The sequence below is a fragment of the Episyrphus balteatus genome, chromosome 3 (assembly GCF_945859705.1).
Source record: "Episyrphus balteatus chromosome 3, idEpiBalt1.1, whole genome shotgun sequence".
In the NCBI taxonomy this organism is placed as follows: Eukaryota; Metazoa; Arthropoda; class Insecta; order Diptera; family Syrphidae; genus Episyrphus; species Episyrphus balteatus.
Genome location: NC_079136.1, coordinates 113,885,463 through 113,910,852, shown reverse-complemented (window position 1 = coordinate 113,910,852; position 25,390 = coordinate 113,885,463). Strand labels below are relative to the sequence as shown.

General features: G+C 30.6%; 1 protein-coding gene across 2 annotated transcripts; it reads right to left on the bottom strand.

Annotated features, from left to right (window-relative positions):
- Positions 1-329: 329 nt before the first annotated feature.
- Positions 330-23,493, bottom strand: LOC129914529 (uncharacterized). 2 transcript variants are annotated; one of them, XM_055993831.1, is made up of 3 exons: positions 23,042-23,493; positions 2,124-2,309; positions 330-2,061 (listed from the first exon to the last, which is right to left on the bottom strand). In XM_055993831.1, exons 1-3 carry the CDS (start codon positions 23,100-23,102, stop codon positions 485-487), a joined length of 1,824 nt encoding a protein of 607 aa, XP_055849806.1. In that variant the 5' UTR covers positions 23,103-23,493; the 3' UTR covers positions 330-484. The 2 variants fall into 2 exon arrangements, with proteins under 2 accessions (XP_055849806.1, XP_055849807.1); XM_055993832.1 differs by lacking the exon at positions 23,042-23,493 and adding an exon at positions 21,700-21,936.
- Between the last annotated feature and the right edge of the window lie 1,897 nt (positions 23,494-25,390).

Genomic DNA, 25,390 nt, shown 5'->3' with positions numbered 1-25,390 from the left:
TTTTTTTTGAAATATTACCTCTAGAAAATGCAAAATGATTTTTTTAACTGTTTTTGAAGATTATAGGTACTTTAATGTGAGGGAATTTTTTTCAACATACATAATTTGTAATGCTTTCTATAAAACTGTTTGTCTTCACGCAAAAAAAGATATCGGAAATATTTAAACAGTTTTTGAAAAAAGACAAACAAATTTTTTATAGAAACCGTCACAATTTTTTTTTTTTTTTTAAATAAGAGCATTTTATTCAACAGTATAGTATTTTTTATCCAAAACGAAAGTAATGAAATGTATTACAGAAGACAGTCGTTTTTTCATTATCACTTTATTTGTTTACATTTTACACTAAAACCTAACCTTACAAACTAAAATAACTTAAAAAGAAAATATAAATAAATCACTTATATTAAGTAATTTTAAAAAATATATTCTTCACAAAAGACAAAACTAAACTTAACACATAAATAAATATAAATACTTAATATTACTTAAATCCACCCAGTGGACAGTTTAATATCCCCGTACTAGAGATTCTATCACAATAAACAGGACACGTAAACGTGTCCTCCGTAACGCATATCTCTCCATTGAAAAGCTTTCCCGGCGGACATGTCAATGCCGATGCTTTTCCTCCTATGCAAAAGAAATACGAACGACATTCCGAATCGATATCTGGAAAGAATCCATCACTGGCGCATTGCTGTTCCAAGCATTGCCGTGGCATGCAATTCAACTGTCGATAGTTGTACAAACTTGGACAGGCATGCTCATTCGGATTAACGCATTTTTGTCCATTAAAGACATTGCTGTCGCGACATGTCAATTGGGTTATTTTCTCATAGTTCTTACAGAAAACGTAATTTCTGCAATTTGAACGGACATCCGCATGATATCCATCGGATTTGCCATAACATTGAAAGTCTGTACGACACTGATTGCTTCGGCTCAAACGAACGCACTTCTGTCCATCAAATGTATGACCATCTTCACACAGATATGTGATTTTATGACCACTGGAACAGTAGTGGAAAGAACGACACCCACTATTCGAATCCTTGTAATACCCATCAGGACGGTTAAGACAAAATTCATCAGCTCCTAGGTTGCACGAATACTGGGATTTTGGAACACATTTATCTCCATTGAACAGTTTGCCAGCAGAGCATTTATACTGCGTTTTGTAGCCATTATAGCAATGAAAATACGACTGGCAGCCTAACTCTGGATAGAAACCAGAAGGCTTGCCACTGCACTCTTGCGAAATGCCCTTTTGTATACATTTTTGCCGTTCGACGAATTTTTCAAATACACAGTTTCGTTCATCAGGATCAAAATACTGGCCCGGTGGACACTGATGTATTTCAACACCCCGTTCTCCCATGCATCGGACGTAATAACTGCACCCGTGTTGTGGGCTCATATAGAATCCATTTGGTTTTGAGCGGCACACCTCATCGTAAGCTTTCAACTCCGCCTTAGAACGGCATTGAAATAAAATACTAGGCACACAACCTGTTCCATCAAAAACCGCCTGTTGCCCACATTGTTGCTGTGACACAAACTTTCCACTCTTACAGGTAATATAGGTGGAACAATCTTCGGATGAAGGATCCGAATGAGATCCATCACGTTTTTCCCTACACATCAATTCATTGTTTGTTGTAATTTCTCCAGAGCAGCCTGTGACAAAGCGTTCGGGCGTACATTTATTAATATCGGCCTTAAAAAGATACCCTTCTTGACATTGGCTTACATTTTCAACTTCTTCATTTTGACATTTGACAAATTCTCTGCAGTTATTTACAGCATGTAAACCATTTGGTTTTCCAACACAGCGGTTATCTCCAGCAAAAGGAAACCCTATAGCGGTATTTTGTGGAAGATCACACATAACAAGATCTTGACTGACACATTGTATGCCGTTGTGTAAATGTTTTGGCGGGCAATTATCTATGCTTATAACTCGGCCTGAGAAACATGAGTAGGAACGACGGCAAGCATGGGTTGTATCCTGGTACATACCATTTGTACGGCCAGTACAAATTGGTTCATAACAAATTCCTGAAAAAAAAAAAAAATGAAAAAATTAACAATAAGATTTGGTTAAATTATTTGCAACAAACCTGATGATCTTGTACACGATTGAGTGTAGAAATCAAACATTGATCCTGGGCCACATTCTTTGACTTCACGGTATCCCCGTGTGTTACATTTGTAATAAGATGTGCAATGTGATTCAGGAACAGAATAATAAAATTCATCAATATTTGAACATTTGATCACAATATCAGCATGTGTTGATTGAGGAACTGGAAATTAATAAAAATGAAACTTTAAAGGAATATCTTCAGGAAAAAAATAGATTAATTAAATGATTTCATCAGTCAATATGATTCATTTTATCTACGTTTTATTATTTAATTTATTTAAAAGCAATGGTGCAAAATTTTAAACGATTTAGTAATATGCTAAAGACATTTTAGGATTTAACTAATGGCGTTTTTAATTGGCAATCCGGAATTGTTCTTCGATTCGGAATACCAATTGAACAGTTTTTTTTTATTCCGAAGAATCTGAATTTTGGTGTGAATGTATTGTTTGTATTTGTATTTGTGCTGCAAAAATTTTGTACTGCTGACATTTAAATCTATGAATGTGTGAGTGATTCTGCTTCTGTTTTTGAAACCAGAAGAGAAATTCTCTTTTTTCAGAATCAGAACTGTCAGTTTTGCCCAATTGAACGCATTCAGATTGCTTTTTTTTGCTTCCAGATTGCCAATCATAGAGGAAGGAATACCTAGAGACGCGACTTCGGTTGGTTTTTCTCTTCCACCCTACAACCCTTCAAGCAAACAGGTCCGACCTCGGTCCGAATCCGCTCCGCCTGAGGCGGAGCTGAGTCCGACTTCGGATCAGAAACTGGTCCGAAGGCGGCTCAAATTAGTATGGAAATTATAATCACCGCGAAGTCGATTGCATATGTATTGGTGTGGTGAAAATCTCCATTCCGAAAAAACGGAGCCGAAGGCGGACCTGAGCCGGAGCAGCGAAAACCTACCAGAAAGAGGAATAAGAAAGGGATGACATTTCGCATTTGCGACCAAAAAAAGAACAAGATTTATTTTTTTTTTCACTGAAACTGTTTTATTTTTTATTTTATTTGGGCAAACGAAATTTTCACAATAAATACAATACATTTTTTTTTCATTTTGTTTCATTTGATGCTGCTGCTGTTGTTGGCGTTTTTTTAGATACCCAATCGCATGTTTCACCTTCTAGATTTTTCTTCATCATTAGAGATTACATCTACAACACAAGAAGAAAAAACATTTTAACCCAAACACTTTGAGCGATATATAAAACATACCTTTTTTGTTTTCCATATTGTTTATAATTTAATAAAATTGTTTATAATTAATAAACTTACATTATACAAACAACGACACGAGACACGAGACACACGCGACCAAACACTTCAACAAAAAATAACAAAATGACGCTTTGGCTCTTGTTGGCCTTGTCTTTCTTTTCCTTTTCTCATTTTTCACCTCGATTCTCGTTCGACTTTGTGTTCATACACAAAAAGTTGCAAGTGTGTGAGTGCAAGCCCGATTTTCGCGGTCTGAGGTCGGAGTTTCTTTGTTGAACTCAGTTTTCTTGCTTGAAGGGAAGCTGCAATGTGCTTATATGTGGTAGTTTTCCCGTGCATTTTAAATGGCACCAACACATTCAACTGTGGAGTTGAGCTCAAAACAATTAAAAACAATTTAAGTGCTCAGTAGGAAATAAATTCATAAAAAAATAATATAATAAATTCAAAACACGAACCTTTTTTTTTATTTCTGTACATATTTATTGAAAGGTGGGTGTCTGGAGTGAGCTATTTGAGCTATTCAAGTTCATGTACAAACCAAAATCATGTTTAAATTCAAAATTTGTGACGACATCTACTGGTGAAAGGAAGGTATTAAACGAATTGTACTTTTCACACGTATTCACAGATAGGAAAACATAGAGGAAGGAATACCTAGAGACGCAACTTCGGTTGGTTTTTCTCTTCCACCCTACAAGCTGCAATGAGAGGAAAAACTCCACAGTGCTTATAATGTGGTAGTTTTCCCGTGCATTTTAAATGGCACCAACACATTCAACTGTGGAGTTGAGCTCAAAACAATTAAAAACAATTTAAGTGCTCAGTAGGAAATAAATTCATAAAAAAATAATATAATAAATTCAAAACACGAACCTTTTTTTTTTATTTCTGTACATATTTATTGAAAGGTGGGTGTCTGGAGTGAGCTATTTGAGCTATTCAAGTTCATGTACAAACCAAAATCATGTTTAAATTCAAAATTTGTGAGGACATCTACTGGTGAAAGGAAGGTATTAAACGAATTGTACTCATTGTATATATATTTCTAAGAATATATATACAATGTTGTACTTTTCACACGTATTCACAGATAGGAAAACAAGAGAAAAATAAGAGAGATTATCTGAAATTAAATTTGCGGGTGTTTTAGGTAAGGGGGGTACGAGTCGGCTCTCTAGGTATTCCTTCCTCTATGTTGCCAATTAAAAACGCCATAAGTTAAAAATCAGGCTGCTATTGACTTAGTAAATTACTAAAAGGGCTTCAACAATTTACTAAATCGTTTAAAATTTAGCGCTAATCGTTTTACATATTTTTAATCGTTTCACTACATTCTTAAATATATTCTTTACTCTTTGACCTTTGTATCTCCCAATTTAAATAAAAAACCCCAGCGGAGTTACCGATTTTTTTATATATGCAATTTTAAAAATAATTTTTTTTATAAGTAACTTGATTTGATTTTTTCTATAAAATGGAAAGATTTTCAAAAAAAGTGCAAGTTAAAGAAAATTTTAATAAAAACTTTGAAATGAAATTAAAAAATACTTATCGACCATTTTCAAAAAATTTATTTTTCAAAGAAATTCATATTAAAAAAAGGCTTCTATGCCAGATAATAACGATCCAAAAAATATTGTTTTGTCACAACAAACTTATAACCTTATTTGGAACATTACATACAAAAATTTCAATTAAAATTTTGTAGAGCGGTTTTTGCAAGGAAAAAACTTTCATATTTTCGTTACATGGCATCAGGTACCGTTAAAGTTTCTTTATCATCTTAATCTGATTGTTTTCTCTAGTTAGATTGTTTACGGGTTCTAAACTTGCCCCAAAGTGCTTACATCACAAGTAAAAAAGGAATGTACTCCGCGTTAAAATAAAACAGAATCTTTCCACTACATAATGCAGCAACGGTAGCCTCTCATTAGTATCTACTCAAAATTTTAACGTGGATTAAAAGGAAACAAAAGAGCTGAGCATAAAACTTGATACAGGATCGAAAAACCGCAAGTGTTTGTTTAAAATACATTATTTCAAATATGTTTGCTGGTATTATTATACATTTAACATACATAGAAGCCTTTATCCCTTAACTTCATTTACTAGTCTACTAGGAAACTTTAGCAATAATTAGAATAATATTTATTTCGTCAACCTTAGATAAACCTTTATAAATAAATTCTCAAAAAAATCATTACTTAAAAACGTATTAAGAATGTTATAAAATGAGTTATAGACCGAGAGCCGACAGCATATTTTGGCAGTTTTGATATAACCGAAATTCGAGTGTGCACATATCTAGATATGCACCACAGTATATCAACGGAATAAGTCTGGCAGTGATCTTTTTCAGCTTTCCCTTGCCAGACGCATCCAAAGTGCAGCAAAAAATCAATTTTTGGCGTTTTGGTATAACCGAATAAATGATACACCAAAAAATCATAAAAAATCCCCTAATTTCGAATCTGTGGGTACCGCAAGTTTCTTTTTCAGCTTTCCCCCTGCCAGACCGCTTTAAAGCATTTTTAAGTGCATTTTTCTAATAAAAAACCTAATTACTTATTTTCTGTTAGGTATAACCGTATGATGGTAACAAATTAATATTCTATGTCTATTCCAGGTCCAGAAAATATAATTTTTAGCCAGCTATTTTTCAGCCTTCCCTCTGCCAGACGCATCCAAAGTGCAGTCAAAAATCAACTTTTGGAGTTTTACTAGGTATTACCCCAATAAATGATACACCAAAAAATCATAAAAAATCCCCTGATTTCAAAAATGTGGGTACCGCAAGTTTCTTTTTCGGCTTTCCCCCCGCCAGACCGCTTTAAAGCATTTTTAAGTGCATTTTTCTAATAAAAACCCTGATTACTTATTTTCTGTTAGGTATAACTGTATGATGGTAACAAATTAATATTCTATGTCTATTCCAGGTCTAGAAAATATAATTTTTAGCCAGCTATTTTTCAGCCTTCCCTCTGCCAGACGCATCCAAAGTGCAGTCAAAAACCAACTTTTGGCGTTTTTCTAGGTATTACCCCAATAAATGATACAACAAAAAATCATAAAAAATCCCCTGATTTCAAAAATGTGGGTAACAGAAGTTTTTTTTTAGCTTTCGCCCCGCCAGACCGCTTTGAAGCATTTTGAAATGCATTTTTCTAATAAAAAACCTAATAGCTTATTTTCTGTTGGGTATAACCGTATGATGGTAACAAATTAAAGTTCTATGTCTATTCCTGGTTTAGAAAATATAAGTTTAAGCCAGATATTTTTCAGCCTTCCCTCTGCCAGACGCCCTTAAAGGTTTCCCAAACAGGTTTTTCCATAGAAAAAACACCTAGTTTCTGTTTTTTTCTTATAAAATTGAAATAATATTTTTTTGTTTAGAGTAACCATATGATGGCCAAATATTAACTTTCTCTGCCTTTTCCTGATTTAGAAAATGTAAGTTTAAGCCAGTTTTGTTTCAGCCTACCCTCTGCCAGACGCCCTAAAAGGTATCTCAATAGTACGGGAAAGTTAGATTTTGCTATATGGGGCATGGGGGTCTGGGAAAAAATCCGAAATGCATTTTGTCTTCAGGGATTAAAAGAGCATAAACCCAGGGATCGAAAGAGTCTAAAACCACATTTTGTACAACCGCACCAAGAATCATTTTGTTTGTCCCTATACAAAAAATTGCAATTTTTTGAAGTTTTTTGCCTACAGATCGAAAACGGTCTGTCAAATCGAAAAACCAATATTGTAACAAATGAAGGTAATTAAAAGATCTACAACTTTTACAACGAACAAATTTTTTAAAAAACGCTCAAGTAAAAGAGATATGACAAAAATAAGAAAATCACTTTTTGACGTGTTTAAAAAAAAAACACCCTAACTTTTAAACCAAAGGGATAAAAATGTTATTTAACATATATTGTAGAAAATTAAATTATTTCAAGTTTGTCATACATTGTTTTTTTTTGTAGGTTCAAAAATACGCGAGTTATGTGAAAAACTAAAATTTATATTAAAAAAAAAAATGGCGGCCAAATGACTCTTAGTGCGATTGAACAAAATTTGGTTTACGACTCGTGTCTTTATGCCTTTCGAGCCCTGAAGTCAAAATGCATTTCGGATTTTTTCCCAGAACCCCATGCCCCACATAGCAAAATCTAACTTTCCCGTACTATTGAGATACCTTTTAGGGCGTCGGGCAGAGGGTAGGCTGAAACAAAACTGGCTTAAACTTACATTTTCTAAATCAGGAAAAGGCAGAGAAAGTTAATATTTGGCCATCATATGGTTACTCTAAACAAAAAAATATTATTTCAATTTTATAAGAAAAAAACAGAAACTAGGTGTTTTTTCTATGGAAAAACCTGTTTGGGAAACCTTTAAGGGCGTCTGGCAGAGGGAAGGCTGAAAAATATCTGGCTTAAACTTATATTTTCTAAACCAGGAATAGACATAGAACTTTAATTTGTTACCATCATACGGTTATACCCAACAGAAAATAAGCTATTAGGTTTTTTATTAGAAAAATGCATTTCAAAATGCTTCAAAGCGGTCTGGCGGGGCGAAAGCTAAAAAAAAACTTCTGTTACCCACATTTTTGAAATCAGGGGATTTTTTATGATTTTTTGTTGTATCATTTATTGGGGTAATACCTAGAAAAACGCCAAAAGTTGGTTTTTGACTGCACTTTGGATGCGTCTGGCAGAGGGAAGGCTGAAAAATAGCTGGCTAAAAATTATATTTTCTAGACCTGGAATAGACATAGAATATTAATTTGTTACCATCATACGGTTATACCTAACAGAAAATAAGTAATCAGGGTTTTTATTAGAAAAATGCACTTAAAACTGCTTTAAAGCGGTCTGGCGGGGGGAAAGCTGAAAAAGAAACTTGCGGTACCCACAGATTCGAAATCAGGCGATTTTTTATGATTTTTTGGTGTATCATTTATTCGGTTATACCAAAACGCCAAAAATTGATTTTTTGCTGCACTTTGGATGCGTCTGGCAAGGGAAAGCTGAAAAAGATCACTGCCAGACTTGTTCCGTTGACATACTGTGGTGCATATCTAGATATGTGCACACTCGAATTTCGGTTATATCAAAACTGCCAAAATATGCTGCCGGCTCTTAGACTATTAGCCTGTCTTACACTACGGATTAAAGTTTCACTGTGAAAAGGAATCTCAAATAACAAGCGAGAACGAAGTTCACGCTTAGAAGCATACACAGAAACAACTGATTTTAAAGTTAAATATGTTTCTTACAAATAATTTCAAGAGATTGAATTCCCAAAATAATTTTGTTAAGACTTCCTGGGTTGTTGAACATGCTTTTATTTGATCGAAAAAGTATTTCCAGTACTATTATAATTTTGTAAACATGGGACACTGTGGCGTATGAGTAACATTATTGTTTTAAAGAAAAACTAGAAAAGTGAAGCAAATAAATCAATTGCCATCCAATTGGGATTTAAAAAAATAAACATTTTTGACTGTTACTGGAATGCTTAAATTTTATACATCTGTCTTCTTTCTTAAATAAATAACATTGGGTGAAATCGTTTAAAAATCGGGTTAGCTATTGTACAATGATTGCTGATTTAAGAAAATCATATTTTGACCATAAATTCAAATTTTAGGTGCTTAGTAACGTATATAACGTATACATATGTATTTTTGTTCCTTTCTTCCCACGCAGTATAATCTTACAGTTTTCATTATTTGACTGCGACCGCATTTTGAAAATAATTCGTCCACTTTCTAATTCTTCTCTATAACTACTATAACAAATATTTTTTTTTTTTTTTTTTTTTTTTTTGACGGGAGGAAATCTTCAAAAGACACTTGGCAGTATTCGACACCAAGTAGTGTGGGACTCTTAACCACTAAAACCACCTCTTTATCAGGACCAATCTTGAGAGATCGACATCAGATTTTTCTTTCTTAACTTTGTAAAATCACTTTGGGGGAAGTTTAAACTTTTAATACTTTCCCATGTTTTTTTAGACCATAAGCTCATGAGGCTTGGTTCTTAATCTCCGAACATGGTTTCTAGTATTCAAGACGGACACCATTTCAGAATTGGTATGACATTGCAGTCTCTGATTATGGGATACAGCGTATTTTTTAACAACTTCTGTAACCGTTTCTATTTGTAAGTCACGATGTAGATCGCTATTTCTTATGTACCAAGGTGCATTAACTATTCCACGAAGGACTTTGTTTTGGAATTTTTGGATGATTTCGGTATTTGTTTTCTTTGTACAGCCCCATAATTGGACACCATAGGTCCAAACAGGCTTTAGTACTTGATTATACAGCATTATTTTGTTTTGGGTTGATAAATCAGAGTTGTTACCAAGTAACCAGTACATTTTTCTATATTTCAAGTTTAGTTCTTCTCTTTTCTTTTTGATGTGCTCTTTCCACTTTAGCTTTGCATCCAAAGTCATTCCAAGCTATTTGGCCGTATTGGCGTAAGGTACAGCTTGATTATTAATGAATATTGGAATATTGTTTATCTTTTTATTTGTAAAGTTTATATGTGAAGATTTTGTTTCATTGAGTTTGATACGCCATTTTTCGGTCCAATCTCTGACTGTGTCGACGGCATTGTGCAGCTTTACTGCTCCCCTAGAGACACATTTGTCGGGTACCAAAATTGCGGTATCATCTGCAAAAGTAGCCATTATGGTGTGATTCCCAACTGGGATATCCCTTGTGTATAGTAAATACAGGGTAGGACCTAGGACACTTCCTTGTGGTACACCGGCTTCTATTTTCTTCAATTCCGAATATTCTTGATCGTACCTTACTCTAAACAATCGGTCTGAGATGTACGATTTTAATATTTCATAGTACTGTCTGGGAAGATCCCTTTGCAGTTTGTACTCAAGTCCCTCATGCCAAACCTTGTCAAAGGCTTGAGCAACATCTAAGAAAATAGCTGAACAGACTTGTTTTTCTTCTAATGCTTTTTCTATTACATCCGTTATTCTATGAACTTGGTCTATCGTGGAATGTTTATTTCTAAAGCCAAACTGATGATTTGGGATTAACCTTCTTTCTTCTATAATTTTGCTAAGTCTCTTCAGAAGCAGTTTTTCAAAAACTTTTGCCATAATTGGTATAAGCGATATTGGTCTGTAAGACGTCACTTCTGTAGGTGGCTTACCTTGCTTGGGTATGACAATAACTTCAGCAATTTTCCAATGGTGTGGGACATACCGTTGCTTAAGGCATGCATTTATTATATATTGGAGTTTTATGAAGGCTTTTAAAGGCATTTCTTTCATAACCTGAGCAGTAATAAGATCGTAACCTGGTGATTTTTTATTTGATAGTTGATGTAAACACATACTTTTTATTTCTTTTAATCTTACAATTGGTATTTCACTTTCATCTATCTTATCAACAAGCTGTAAGCTATTTTCAGCCGCGTTTGTTGGGTATGGCTTAAAAACATTCGCAAGATGCTCCGCGAAAAGGTTAGCTTTTTCTTTTGGGTTACCGATCCATTTCCCATCTTGAGATTTCAAGGGAGAGTTTAGTAACTGCGGTCTTTTCAGGAGCTTGGCTGCTTTCCATAGCGAAAAATCGGTTGAAGCATCGTTAAATTCTTTAGGAATGTACTGAGTGAATCATTTTTGAATTTATAAATTTGTTTTTTAAGATTGTTGCTTATACGGTTAAACGTTGTTTTATCATCTGGAAATCTAGTATTTTGCCATTTTCTTCGAGCTCTTCTTTTCTCTATTATCAACTCTCTTATCTCTAAAGGATATTTTATTTCATTTTGTCTTCTATTAGAAAATGTTGGAGTACTTTCTTCAGCGGCCTGTTGCACATCAGCAATAAATTGTTCCACTTCATGGTCAATTTGCTCGATTGTATCCATGGGAGATCTTAAATTTATAAAACTTAAAAGCCTTTCTCTAAAATCACTCCAGTTTGTTTTCTTATTTACAAGCTTTGGATTACTTTTTTCTATTACTTCCGATTCACTTAGTGTTAGAATCACTGGAGTATGATCTGATGACAAGTCATAATTACCTTCGACACTAATGTGATTTCGTTTGATTCCTTTAGCTACGAAAAAGTCAATAAGGTCTGGTATTTTGTTAGTATCGGAAGGCCAGTAAGTAGGCGACCTGGAGGAATAGAATTCGCAATTGTATTTACGGCCTGCTTGGAAAAGTCTTTTGCCTTTTGTTGATATAAGTCTTGAACCCCAATGAGTGTGTTTCGCATTGAAGTCTCCACCAACAAGAAAGTTATGCCCAAGAAGATTTAATAGATCTGTATAGTCATCTTCTGTCGGGGAGCGCCTTGGTGGGCAGTATAGCTGCTATCTTAAACTCTTTCTTTTTCATACCAATACTAATAGTTGTTGATTGCATATTTTCATTAGTAAGCTTGGTTTCTTCATAATGTTTTAAGCTTTCTTTTATAAGAATCGCCGATCCACCTCTTGCCTTGTCAGCTGGATGTGGAGCGTGGTAACATGAATAGTTTTCTATTACATTATCTAGACTTTGCCCATTGGAGAAGTGAGTTTCGGACACCAGGCAAATATCTATATGTTCTAGATCTAAAAAGATTTTTAATTCGGATAAGTGTTGTAAAAGACCGTTTGCATTCCATGTAGCGATTTTAAGTGTTCTGTCCATCATTGTTTTTTAAGAGCGACTTTTTCGCTTAACTGTTTGATATTCAAATCCTGTTTATCAATTCTTTGAAGAATGAGGTGTAGCAATTCTTTTATGGAAGTCTCTTCATTCTTCCGCACATTTTTTAGAATCTGAGAACAAATATTTTAAGATAGCTTACTTAGTTAAATATATCACCTCTTCTGCACAGTCTTATCCTCCTCTTAAAGAATTTGTATATACCCAAAGCTTCTCTCTTTAAAAAAGAATCAAACAGTTATAATGCCAATTAAAAAATCATATTTGTATAATTAAGACATAAACATTGATACATCCAAAGATAAAACAAAACAGACATTAAATCAATAATAAAGATTATTGTAAACAACAATAAACAATTTCTTTACCAGATCAATTTAGAAATCATTCACGTTTCTATTTATCGATGATGCTTCCGGTTGAAAGTCTGTGAACTTTAATTTTTGTTGTTGTTGTTGTTTTTATTTTTGTTTTTTTAAATTTAAATCGTAAATGAGCTTCTCACGTTTTAATTTTCAACAACACTATAATTTTAAACTCTATCCAATTGCACAAGAGAATTAAATACAAACTTAACACTGAATACCTTCTAAAATGCCATAAATGTGTGCTTGGCTATTTTTTTTTTTTTCGAATAGAATTCCTTTCTTTAGCTAAAAGGCCATCATCTTCATCAGTCAGTAGTGCAAAGATTCTTTCTTATTTTTATATGAATCCGGATGTACTAGCAAATACATAATATTTACCGGTCTTTGTTATATAATTAGCAATTTAATATTTTAGAAAAGTCACATTTAGAATGAATACAGTAGTTTACAGATATATCAAAAACAATATATCAACTCTAAAGAATATAGCACTTTTCTGATATTAGATTTTGCGTGTATTCGAGTTTGTATTTATTAATGTAAGACTCTCATCAGCTGCAAAATTTAATTTTGTTGAGTAATTTTTTTTTTTTAAATATTTCTTATACCTATCCATTTTTTTATGTTTAAAATTTTTAATTTATAAATCTGTCTTTAGTTAGATTCAGTTTATAAGGTATCATATATCCGTATCATACTGTAACTGAATCAAGCTTTATTAAACGTGAAGTGAGGGTCATCAACATGCATAATGAATTGCTATCTCGAGTCATCAGTGACAAAAAAAAATAAATTCGGATAGCGTGTATCGCATGAGACTCTAGACTGGCCGACTCTTTGGTTATATTTTATTATCTCGTAGGTGAACTTTTCAAGAAATCAAAATTCAAATTTATTCATGTGAATAAAACGATAATCATTTTTTGTTTGTCTCTTCTACACCTTCAAAGTAGCCAACCATCATAATAAAATCTAGTAATGTCTTTATCAAATCGATGAATGAATATATGTACGTTTTGAGTTTAAGTAAAGATCACATCCGTTTAGTTTATCTTTAGATATCTGTGTGTAAACTTAAGATATTCTTTTTTTTTTATTTTTCAAAGACAAATAGGTGCTAATTTTAAGTTTTTTTTTCAAGATAATTTTGTTTGCACTATTCTCAATTATTATTGCATAATTTGAATATTATATTTAATTTTGTTTAAGATAACATCTATAGGGCAAGTTTAGCATTCGCAAAAAAAAATTAATTAATTATTTTTTTAACACTAAGGACAAAAAAGATATAACTTTTTTTGTGTTAATCTAGCCTACAATTGTTAGAGAAAACATTCATATCAAAATTGTCTCCGAAAACACTGTTCAACAAAATTGAACTTTTTTTTTGCCACAAGAACCAAAATATGCTTTTCTAGAGGTTTTTGACGTGCTGAGCTCGAATCTGATGTCAGAAAAATTTGATTGGCCTCCGTTTTTGAGATATTACCGTTATAAAATGCTAAAAAATGTCATTTTGGCTGTTTTTGAGCTTCTAAGTTTATGTAGGGTAATTCATTATAAACAAATTTGTACCAGTGATTATAAGAACAGATATTCTTCTTTCAAAAACTGTTCAAATTTTCCCGATATCTCTTTTATTGCCCGAGATATCTTAAGTTTCAGTTAGTAAGCCAAAGAGAAACTAAATTTAATCTAAAGTTTAAGTCCCTGGGCATACAATTTTTGCCACAAGAACCAAAATATACTTTTCTAGAGGTTTTTGGGTCGCTAAACTCGAATCTACAATCAGAAAAATTCTTTTAGCTTCCGTTCTTGAAATATAACCGTTATAAAAAAAAAACATTTTTTTGCATCTTACAATGGTAATATTTCAAGAACGGAGGCCAATAGAATTTTTCTGATTGTGGATTCGAGTTCAGCAACCCAAAAACCTCTAGAAAAGTATATTTTGGTTCTTGTGGCAAAAAAAATTTAATTTGGTTGGCCAGTGCTGCTTCTGAGTCAAAGACCGGTACTTAATTTTTTAATATCTCGGGCAGTAAAAGAGATATCGGAAAGATTTAAACATTTTTTGGAAGAATAAAACCAGTTCTTATAGACACCTATATAAATTTTTTTAAAATGAATTACACCACATAAAAACATAACCTCGAAAACAGCCATAATGACGTTTTTTGTCATTTTCTAACGGTAATATTTCAAAAACAGAGGCCAATAAATATTTTCTGACTTCAAATTTGAGTTCAGCACATCAAAAACATATAGGAAATTATATTTTGGTTCTTGTGGCAAAAACCTTGTTGACCAGTGAAATCCTAAAAACAAAAGATAATAAAGACTTTTCTTTAAGCGCCATGTTGGCGCGGATCTAGAAATTTCGTTTGGGGGGGGGGGGGGGGGGGGGGGGTCACAGGATTAAAAAAAACTTACCTCGAAGATAATAAAAAAAAATGGTCAAGTGCTCAAAATATATGCTTAATTTTAGCTAACATACAAAATTCTATCCAAAATCTTAGATCAAATGTATTTTCGAGGGGATTTTGTTTCGGAACTTAAATCAAGCTTAAAGACACTCATTTAAAAATGAATTTTTATTCAAAATTGAATCAACGTTGAACATACTACATTTTACATTGCGATTGCAGTTGCATGTTTTTATAAAAATCGCAGTGACCGGTTTGGAAAAAATTACCTATATTTTTACAAAATTCTGTTCAACTGTACTAAAAGTACGAAAATAATTCAGAAATGTTTGAAGTTTCGATATATCGATGTTTCCAAGAGCGATGTTTTCAGCATCATTATTTTTTTGCGGAACCAAACCATAAATGTTTTTTTCTATAAAAAAAGTACCGAGTAAAAATAGTAAAATTAAATAATTAATTTGAATTTTAGAAATGTGATCTTTGATAGCAAAAATTAGCTTAAAAAAAAAATTTATAAATTTAAAAAAATATGTGTAGGATGAAATAAATTTCCTCCACACAGGTTTGTTACAAATAAAAGCGTATTTCTTCATAAACCAAAATATGAAATTAAGTTTTTGCTATTAGTTATGATAGATCGTTCGTGGATATCATGGAAAATAATATGATTTTCAGCTTTTAAAAGTTTTCATTAAAAAAATGTATAAGAAATCAAAATTTTTTTATGCCCTAATTATATTTACAACTAAAAACGACTTCTTGCTAATATGCCCATCAATCATTTCCTAAAGCATAGTCCATAGCAATAAAGAAACCCTTCACATGGTTTAAAAGCTCGTTTCCACCTTTTGCCTTATAATTTTCTGTTTTTCACCTCAGGTTTTGGGGGGGGGGTTCATGACCCCCACGACACCCCCCCCCCACCCTACATCCGCCACTGGCGCCATGTCGATAATTTGGCGGGAGGGCGTCGGTATGAAGCTGCAGTTTAAAAGGATTGGTCAATTTTATTTAAACATGTTTTTTTAGGGGTCTCCAAAGGGCTGTTGCTGTTCAATACATTTCATAAAGGAAGAGGAAAGTTCCCTTAAATGGCACCCCAAAGTAAAAAAGCACCCTTGCTAGAAATCGTAGAATCGAACAAATTAGAAGTTTTTGTGAATGTGATTCCAGGTCAAACTGTCTCTAGCCACCTCAAATAGTACGCCCGTTCAAATTTTGTGAATTTTTTTTTTTACAAAAAAACGGTATAAAAAACATTGAAAGCAGTAGTTAATGTATGTATGTATGAAGTATTTCTAATTAATTTACTGAAATAAGTTGGCTTAGAACGATTTCAGATTTTTCGGTATAAAACGTACATATATAAAAAAAAAAAAAACAAAACCGGTGAAATGGTCTACTCGGGCAAAATGGCATACTGTGCCATTTTGCACCTACTTTCACATTTTCATTCTCTCTATAGTGAAAATGATTGCTAAATATAGACAATATAAAGAAAGGTAGCTCTAAACTGAGGACGCATTATTAAAAGAAGTACCCTAAACATTCGAAGTTCCGTAAATTACACTAAGAAGACGAGCAACCAACATGAACATGGTTTTGAAGTTTTTAGCACCACTTTTTCCAAGAAAATAGAAAAGCAGCCCTTTGGATATATTTTGCTTTTGAAGTCACGTACGTTTGGACAGTTTGTCATTTTTAGTAGGAAAAATTGGACAGTGAAATTTGAATTAAATAATTTAAATACTTTTCGATTTTTTTAAACTCGCAAAAAAAAGTGAGAGTAATGGATTAAAATTTGAAAAGTATGTAGCATTTAACTTTAAATGTTACTTTTTTTTCGAGATATGGGACATTTTCCTTAGGGGGGCCATTTTAGTCACCTTCCCATACATACCTTGCTCTTAAACTAAGAAAAAAAAATATTTGGTTGCAAATAACTCAGCAAACAACTCGTGTATGGATTGAGCTTAAAGAGACCCTTCTTTTGATGTCTCACTCGCAGTATATGAAATAAATTTTATAAAATGCAATTTTTTTCGCAAAGGGAAATACCCCTTTAAATTTTTTTTTTTGAAAATCTGAAAAAAATACATTTGTAATTGTTTGCCTGTTCACTGTGTCTGTAAACCTAAACTTGTTTCGAGACTTTGTCCCCAAGTTATCTGCTCCCGAATGCTAGATGTACATTTTATAAGTAATTCAGTGCTTCGGCAACAAGTAGTTCAAAGCAAAAGTGGCAAAACGCAGTTCTTTGACCGTGCAAACCTACTACAAAAGGAAAAAGGGTTTCAGAAAGTAAAACCTATAATTATAAAAACACTAATGCAGAACCTTGATTGCCCCAGTCCCACACTTCGTATTTGTTAGCCCGCTTAAGATGCAAAATTCAAATTTGAAATAAAGTATAAACAACTTCGTTCAATTCAAGAAGGCTGATGTGTGAGGTATTCGATATGATAGACCTTTTTCAACCTCGAATTCTTAATTTTTAACTTTAAGCATCTTGAAATGATTAATCAATAAAACATTTTAAAATGTTGAATCTTTTTATTACTAAATGAGGAAAACTATAAATATATCCATATAACTTAACCAACGACTATAATACACTTACTCCAAACAAAGATAAACAAAATTTAAAAATCAGTAATAATTTTTTTGGGAAATAATTTCAAAGTGGCGCTTATTAATGAAAATGATAAATAGTTGAAATACTTTAACAGTCTTCGCTTCGGTATCGCATTGATCATAAGAGATTGGCAGCACGTTTTTACAATTTATTCAATCTTGTATAAATTGCCTTATAGAATGCCAATAGTTATGCTAATAGTTTCTTTGTTTTGTTTTGTTTTGGTTTTTTTTTTTTATTTTTGATCTAATATTTTAGATGATAGGTACCTATTTTGGAATTTTTGTTTGGTCTTTGATTTTGGAAAAACCCAAATATTTTTGTGGTATTTGAAATGATGTATTAATTATTAATTTTTGTTTATTGAATTGTTAATTTGATGTGGTTTTTTTGTGTTAAATTAGTATTTACAATCATAAGAATTCATAAAATGTGGCATTTAAAACAGATAATTTTCTGAATTGAGAATGGGCGAAATTTCACAGTCTTTTAAACTTTTATGGAATCCTCTTAAATACGATTAAAAACTGTATCTATATACAAGGTTTTAAAGCTCTTATGTCTTTTATAGAAACCTTTCTTATGGGAAAAACGTAATCCAAGCAAAAACCTAAATAATACGTCACTACCGATTTAAAATTTTGAAATTTACTCCATGGCTTTCGTCTACAAAATTAGATTGAATTCTAAAATCTAAGAGAAAATTCGTGAAATTTATGAAATGAAACATTTAATGAATCATTAACAATTCTAATCATTAAAATTGTTACAACTAAAAAAAACTACAAAGACAAAATTAAATTATGTAAATTAATTTAAAAATATAAACTTCTTCGACCTAGAATAACCTCAATAACTCATGGTCTTACGTCTAAGCCCCTGACTGTGGTACACCCTGTTTAACACCCAACTAATAATAATATTCAATTAAATTTTGTGTCACTTATAGTGTGAAATTTATTTGTTCATATATAATTTAATAGACTCATTTGTTTTAACACAACATGTTAAACCAAAAGTTAAATGATATATGGTATAAATTAACAAAACTAACTTTTAAAACAAGCTTAACTACTTTCGGGCATATAAATAGGTTCCCACATTTATTTAAATACCTAATTAGTTTTTGATTAAATTTAATCAAAAACGATTAAACTTAAAGAGCGTTCGATGATATTATCATCAGTATACATAATATTTATTCGAAGAAAAAAAAATATAAAATCCAGCGGTAGGTCAAAATAGCGAATGTTATAAAATTAAGTTTAGTTTTGTTTTATTTTATAGATTTTTATTCTTTTCGATAAAAACGCGTGTGCTGATCAAGTTCAAACAGCGTCGTTATAACCACGGTTTTTGAAAAAAAAAAATTAGCTTTAATATTTATGGAATCAAATTTCGGGTTATTTCTGATTAAGGATATTTCCATTATAACGGTTGTGACATTAAATCCCAGTTTTTTTTATAATAATTATTATTATTATATTAATTAATTATAATTATTATATTAATTAATTATAATTATTATAAATTTTTAATATTTTATAATTTCTCTTCAAATTATATCTAATAAAATGGGTCTTGTCTAATGTCGCGGGTGTGAATCTATGCCACAACATGACAGTTGCACTAAATTTCAACCATAAGACATTTTTAAAAAAAATTTACTTTCTGTGTTTTAGCGCTGATATATTTTTTGGAGTGAGTATCTAGCAGATTAGAATGAAAATACGCAAAAATGAAATTAATCAACCTTTTGAGGCAAGTAAAATAAAATCTTCATTTCTTTTAAGCAGAAGTTTACTGCAGAATTTTTACCAAAAGAAACACTTCAATATGTATTTATATTTATATATTACTGAATCATAAAAAAAAGGCTTATATGTAGATATAACATCACTGTAATTTTTACTTCCATCAATAAATTAGAAGTGATTAAACTTTTTTCAACATGCTGTTTTTTTGTTTTTTTAATTTTATAAATAGGATTCATAAACATATATGCAAATTAAAGATTGAGAAGTCATAAAAACTATATCAATGGGATATTTTGGTTTCTATTTTCTACCGTTCTTTTTCACATCCGTGTTGACTGTGTGATGATTTTTATGTATAAGCACTTTCAAATTACTTTAAATGTCAATTTGTCTGTGTTAAAAAATATTGGCATATTTTTATAAATTCTTGTTTATGGAAGTTTGAGAGTGCAAAATTAAGTCATATGTACCTATTTGATAATTTTAATTTGATTTGCAGAGTGCAAAATTTGCAAATTTGGATACATGCAATCCAACTGAAAATTTGAATGAAGCAAAATTATTTTCCATAAATTACACCAGTTTACAAAAAAATAAAAATTTTTTTGAATACCAAGTAGCGTTATACTTTTCGTATAGATTTAAGACCAGAAAACTCGAAAATCTTATTGAAAAAAATATTTATGGATAGATTTTCGAGATATGATTTTTCAAAGTTTTTTGTCGTTGTTTTTTCCAGCCTACTTAGTATTCAGGCTATGTCTTGAGTAATAAACAACTAATGGTTCAAAAAGACCAAAGATACTAGATTTTGAAAGTCCATATTTTAGCCGAGTTCAAGTTTTGTGACCATTATGTTGAAAGATAAAGTATCTTCTTTTCTCCTTTACATGTTCAATATCTATAAATGCTCAAATGATAAAAACAAACCAATTAGAGTTTTTGAATAGTTTTTCTTAAGTTTTTACAATATTTCAATTTTTTTTCGAAGGACAAATGTGCCCTTGATTATGAAAGTGGAGGTGGGCTAAGTCACTTTTTACATTGGTTAAAGAAAAACTTACAGAATAATTTTCTTATAACGATATAATTGTATTTCTTTTATGAAATCGCTGAAGGAGCAATAAAAAAATTAATTAACTGCAATTTCGCTTTCAAATAAACTTTACCCCTTAAATAATAATTATTTTTAGGCTAGATTTGATGCAATTTTTAGGAGTGACTTAGTCCACTTTCATAATTAAGGGCACATAATATCGATAGGAAATTTAATTATCTTAAAAAAAATTTTCAAATTCGGCTTGATTTTCAAGTTATAGACAAAAACTCAAAAAGTAACAGAAAAAGTCGAAAATATTGATCGTTACAAAAATGGTCATATCTTTATAATTTATCCATAGAAGAAAATTATCTTTTAATCTTTCACAGAAAGTGTACTATACATAAAAAATTTAAAACTATTGGGATTCGAAGGATTTTGATTTTTTCTTTCAGTAAAAAAGTTTTTTTTGCAAAAATTTCCTTAAAAAAATCGATTTTTATAAAATGTTTTAATACATTGCACTAAAACATCTGAAGTGAACCAACAAAGTTGTTCTAGTGTTTGTTGCTTATTTACTCAGCTTTCAGGTGCCGTTTATTACTCAAGATATAGCCCGGATACTAAGTGGGCTGGAAAAAATAACGACAAAAAACTTTGAAAAATCATATCTCGAATACGTATCCATCGTAATTTTTTTTAAAGTGATTTCCGAGTTTCTGAGGTCAAAGTACGTTAGAAAAAAATAGTCCAAATAGTCCATTTTGGCTCTAAACCAGTGTTATTAAAAATTATAATTATATTATGGATGATAAATAATTACAAAATGATTTTATTGAATTTTATGGATGAAAACACAACTAAATTAAATTAATGTTATAAATGAGCATCCAGTTAAGTTTGATACCGGGAAAGTTAGTTTTGTGATAAGATCGGTTTAAAATCATATGTTTGTTTTGCTATACTACAACCAACAATCAAGGCCTAGAAAATATAATTTTAAAAATTATTTCGTTTTAAATTAAACGACAGTAACGACAAAACGTCATTTCTGTGAAAGCTCTCTATGACTCTGAAGGAATTAGTAGTACATGCGAGTAGGTATGTCTGTTCTATATATTTTTAATCAGAATTATATCCAAAAACCAAAAACACATATATCGCTCATTTACTTTAACACTGTCATATCTACAAAAAACAAAAAAAAACTAGTGCTCCTTTTAAATCAGTTTTTAAAGCTAAGAAATGACTTTCTGCAGGATTAAAGATTACTTTATTCTAATCACTTCTGCATTAATAACTCAAAATTCGTTATTTTTGAGTTATGACAGTATTCAAGTAAAGCGATATACATATAAAAATTATTAAAACACAATTCCAAAGGTCGCAAATTTTTTCCCACATTACCTTTCATTTGATACCAAATAATAATTTTCCCTTTGTAGCTTAGATATGAAGTGATGTATTTCAAGAAGTTCGCATCAATTTTCTTCCTCGTTTTTAAGAGTTGAGGGCATTGTTGATCATTAAAGTATGAAATCTTCTTGACAAAAACTAACACATTTGAATCCCTTTTTGATCACCTCAAAGTTAAAACCGATTAAGAAAAATGTACGGATGTAGTATTCACAAAAAAAAAACTATCTAGGAAACAAAGAAGAGCCTTGCGATCTCTGCTATGTACGAAGTACACAACAATTTCTCAAACAGAGAATATACCCAGAAAACGCAATAAATTAAACGACCTAAAAGCCAACGGATATTACGTTTTCCAACCCAAATTATGTATTAATTGCAATGTTTGTAAAAAACAAACCTCAAATTCATATTGATAATAGAACTTGTTAAAGCCTTTTAAAGACCCTCGACTTAAAAAGAATTGAAACGACGCACAATGGATTGATTCGAATCGATCAAGAATTTGTCAATTGTTTCAAAAATTTAAAGTACAAATTAATTCTGTGGGAACTCAGAACCAATTTAAACATTGAATTTAAAACCTATTTAATATTCACATCAAACATTTTTATCGAAATAGTGTTAGGAATTTAAATTGCTTGCATTAGTTTAGTTGTTAAATGACAGACAGATACGTAATTTATAAACAAAGGAAATCATTTTCAATCAATTGGATTGATATATGTATTATTGTTTAAAAATGTCAATTCAATCTTTTATTTGTGAACTTTAGAAAATAAAAAAAAAGTAAGCCATCACAAATATATATTAATACAAGTTTCGTATGTATATTCAAAATTGTTTTTTAATAGAAAATCAATCCTTGATTGAATTCCACAATAATTTTCAAATTGAAAATAATATTTTTAACACCTTTCACAATGTTAAATAAATTCCACCGCCAGAGGCACACGACAATTCAAACAAACTAACAAAACACCGGTTCACCTAGGCGTATGCGTAATTTTTAAAGGTTTTTTTTTAAATCAAACAGTTTGCAAACTTGAAGAGACACTTGTCTGTCAATAATGTAGGTATATAAAGAAATGTTTCCGGATTGATTTGATTACCAATAATATATTCATATTATAAACAAGCATACAAAAAGTCTTTCATATAATAATAAAACAACCAAATCACACATCAAAAAATAAACAGAAAAACGAAAACAGAATACATAAAAATCCGTAAATTCATTTAAATATGCATTTAATGTTGCATCTCTCTGTAGATATTAAATCTGTTTTTTTTTTTTTATTTTTTATAATAATTAAAATTCAACACACACTACCTGTGTCAAGGACAACGAAAACAATGAAGAGTGATTTTAAGCGCCAATTTATTAGCAGCATTTTATCCTTTTTTTTTTTGTATATATTTTTTTCCGGTTCAGATGACTTGATTCGATGTATTTTCGAACTTAAATTTATTTATCATGGAATTTTTTTTTAAACTTCTTTTCTTTTAATTATTCCAATAAATATAAAATAAACATTTTAACTTTCTTAATTATTCACTTTCGTATTTTTAGTTCTTTTTTTTTAAACTCTCTCTTTTTTTCAATACAAATAACCGTTTAGAAATGAAGCTTCCTTTTTTTAAACAAACTTCGTATCACTAAAGCGAATCAATCTTAAACGCGATGTTTACCGATTTAGATCTTATGGCAAAATATAAGCTTTTCATCGGATACAAGTTAGTTTTATATTAAAAGAAATCTATTTAGGTATCGAAGCTTATAGTCAGTGCAGAATATAAATTGTGAACTTATACATTATACAAAAGAGAGAACATTGAGATTGCTTTAAATGTATCAAGCAATACCCTATTCAATCGCATGTTGGTGGAATTCTTTTTGACAAGTTTTAATAAGACAAAATAAAATAAAATAAAATAAAATAAAATAAAATAAAACAAAACAAAATAAAATAAAATAAAATAAAATAAAATAAAATAAAATAAAATAAAATAAAATAAAATAAAATAAAATAAAATAAAATAAAATAAAACAAAACAAAACAAAGCAAAATAAAACAAAATAAAATAAAATACAATAAAATAAAATAAAATAAAATAAAATAAAATAAAATAAAATAAAATAAAACAAAACAAAACAAAACAAAACAAAATAAAATGAAATGAAATGAAATGAAATGAAATGAAATGAAATAAAATAAAATAAAAATTAAATAAAATAAAAATTAAATAAAATAAAATTAAAAAAAAATTAGATTAAATTAAATTAGATTAAATTAATTTTCCAATATTTTAAGAGTAAATTTTTGTATTAAAAGTCCATATTCACTATTCAGTGTACTTATAATATTATTGTAGAGATCAGTTACAACACCTACCCTATAGCTAAAAGAATAAATATAAATTCACTCTCCAATTAACAAAAAAAAAAACACTCAATGGCATGTAAAAAGCTTCATTTCATCCTCTTAATGGATTTTAGTCAATTGAAACCTTTAGATAAATTTTAGACACTGCTTTTGAGTATGGACATTCTTTTTTTTAAAGCATGAGAAGCATAATTATGTTTTAGAAAAGAGAGAGAGTACGTAACTACTGAAAAACTTAAGCTCCGGTTTGTACAATGAAGTTTACCTTGCTCTTGGCTATGCTAGTCGGCTTCTTGTTGTTCTTAGTTGGCAAAAGCATTAGATGTGTACCGCTTGGATGGGCTGTGTAAAGGACGTTACTGGGTCATTTATCAATATTTATAATACGAGTAGCATTTGTACAAACTTGTTTTGAATTGAAAGTGTTTTTAAAAACATTGGCTCGTGCTTTATTGTTGAGTGGTCAAAGACATTCATGAACTTTATTACGGTGTTAAACCGCTTTTAAAAAAAAAAAATATTGAAGTTCACTGTGATTAGTCAGCAGATTATCGAACATGTACATAGGTAAAAGTGAAATGAGCTATTAGTGTGGTTCGATTTTTTGCTTTTAAATTAGTGTACAAAATTAAATAAATAAGTTACACTTGACTTTAAATTACTTTGCTTTGGGAATAATCTAAGCCAAGCTTTTGTTAATTGAAAATCTATGTATTCGAAAGCCTTTGGCTAAAAAAAACTCATTTTTAAAAGTAAAGTGTAACTTATTTTTTTATTTTCAAATTCATCTAAACATGAATTATAGAGGAAAATATTTTGATTAACTTAATTTTTCCCCATTAAACCTTCCGATGACAACAGGGGTGCTATACCACTCCAGGCTTGATTTTTCTTTCTTTGTTTTTTTTTTTTTTGACATTATTATTTTTTTTTATAAATTATCTATTTTCTCATTTTCTATTTTCTCCAGGCTTGATTTTTCTTTCTTTGTTTTTTTTTTGACAATATTATTATTTTTTTTTTATAAATTAAACCCTATGAAGTGTTGTGATTAAATAAATAATTTTTATTATACCTTAAATTTAATCCTAGGACAACCAAAAAGTATGTTGTTATCGGAAGGTTAAATTGAAGTTAAGAATTCAGAGGGTTTGGGGGGAAGAAACTATTTAAAGTTTTTGAGTATCGAGTTTTGTCCGTTTATGATAGCGAAAACTATTTATCAATGCCCGAATTCGAGAATAAGAAACAGATTTAAAAACAACCCACCCCAATGAACCTAGACATTTCAAATT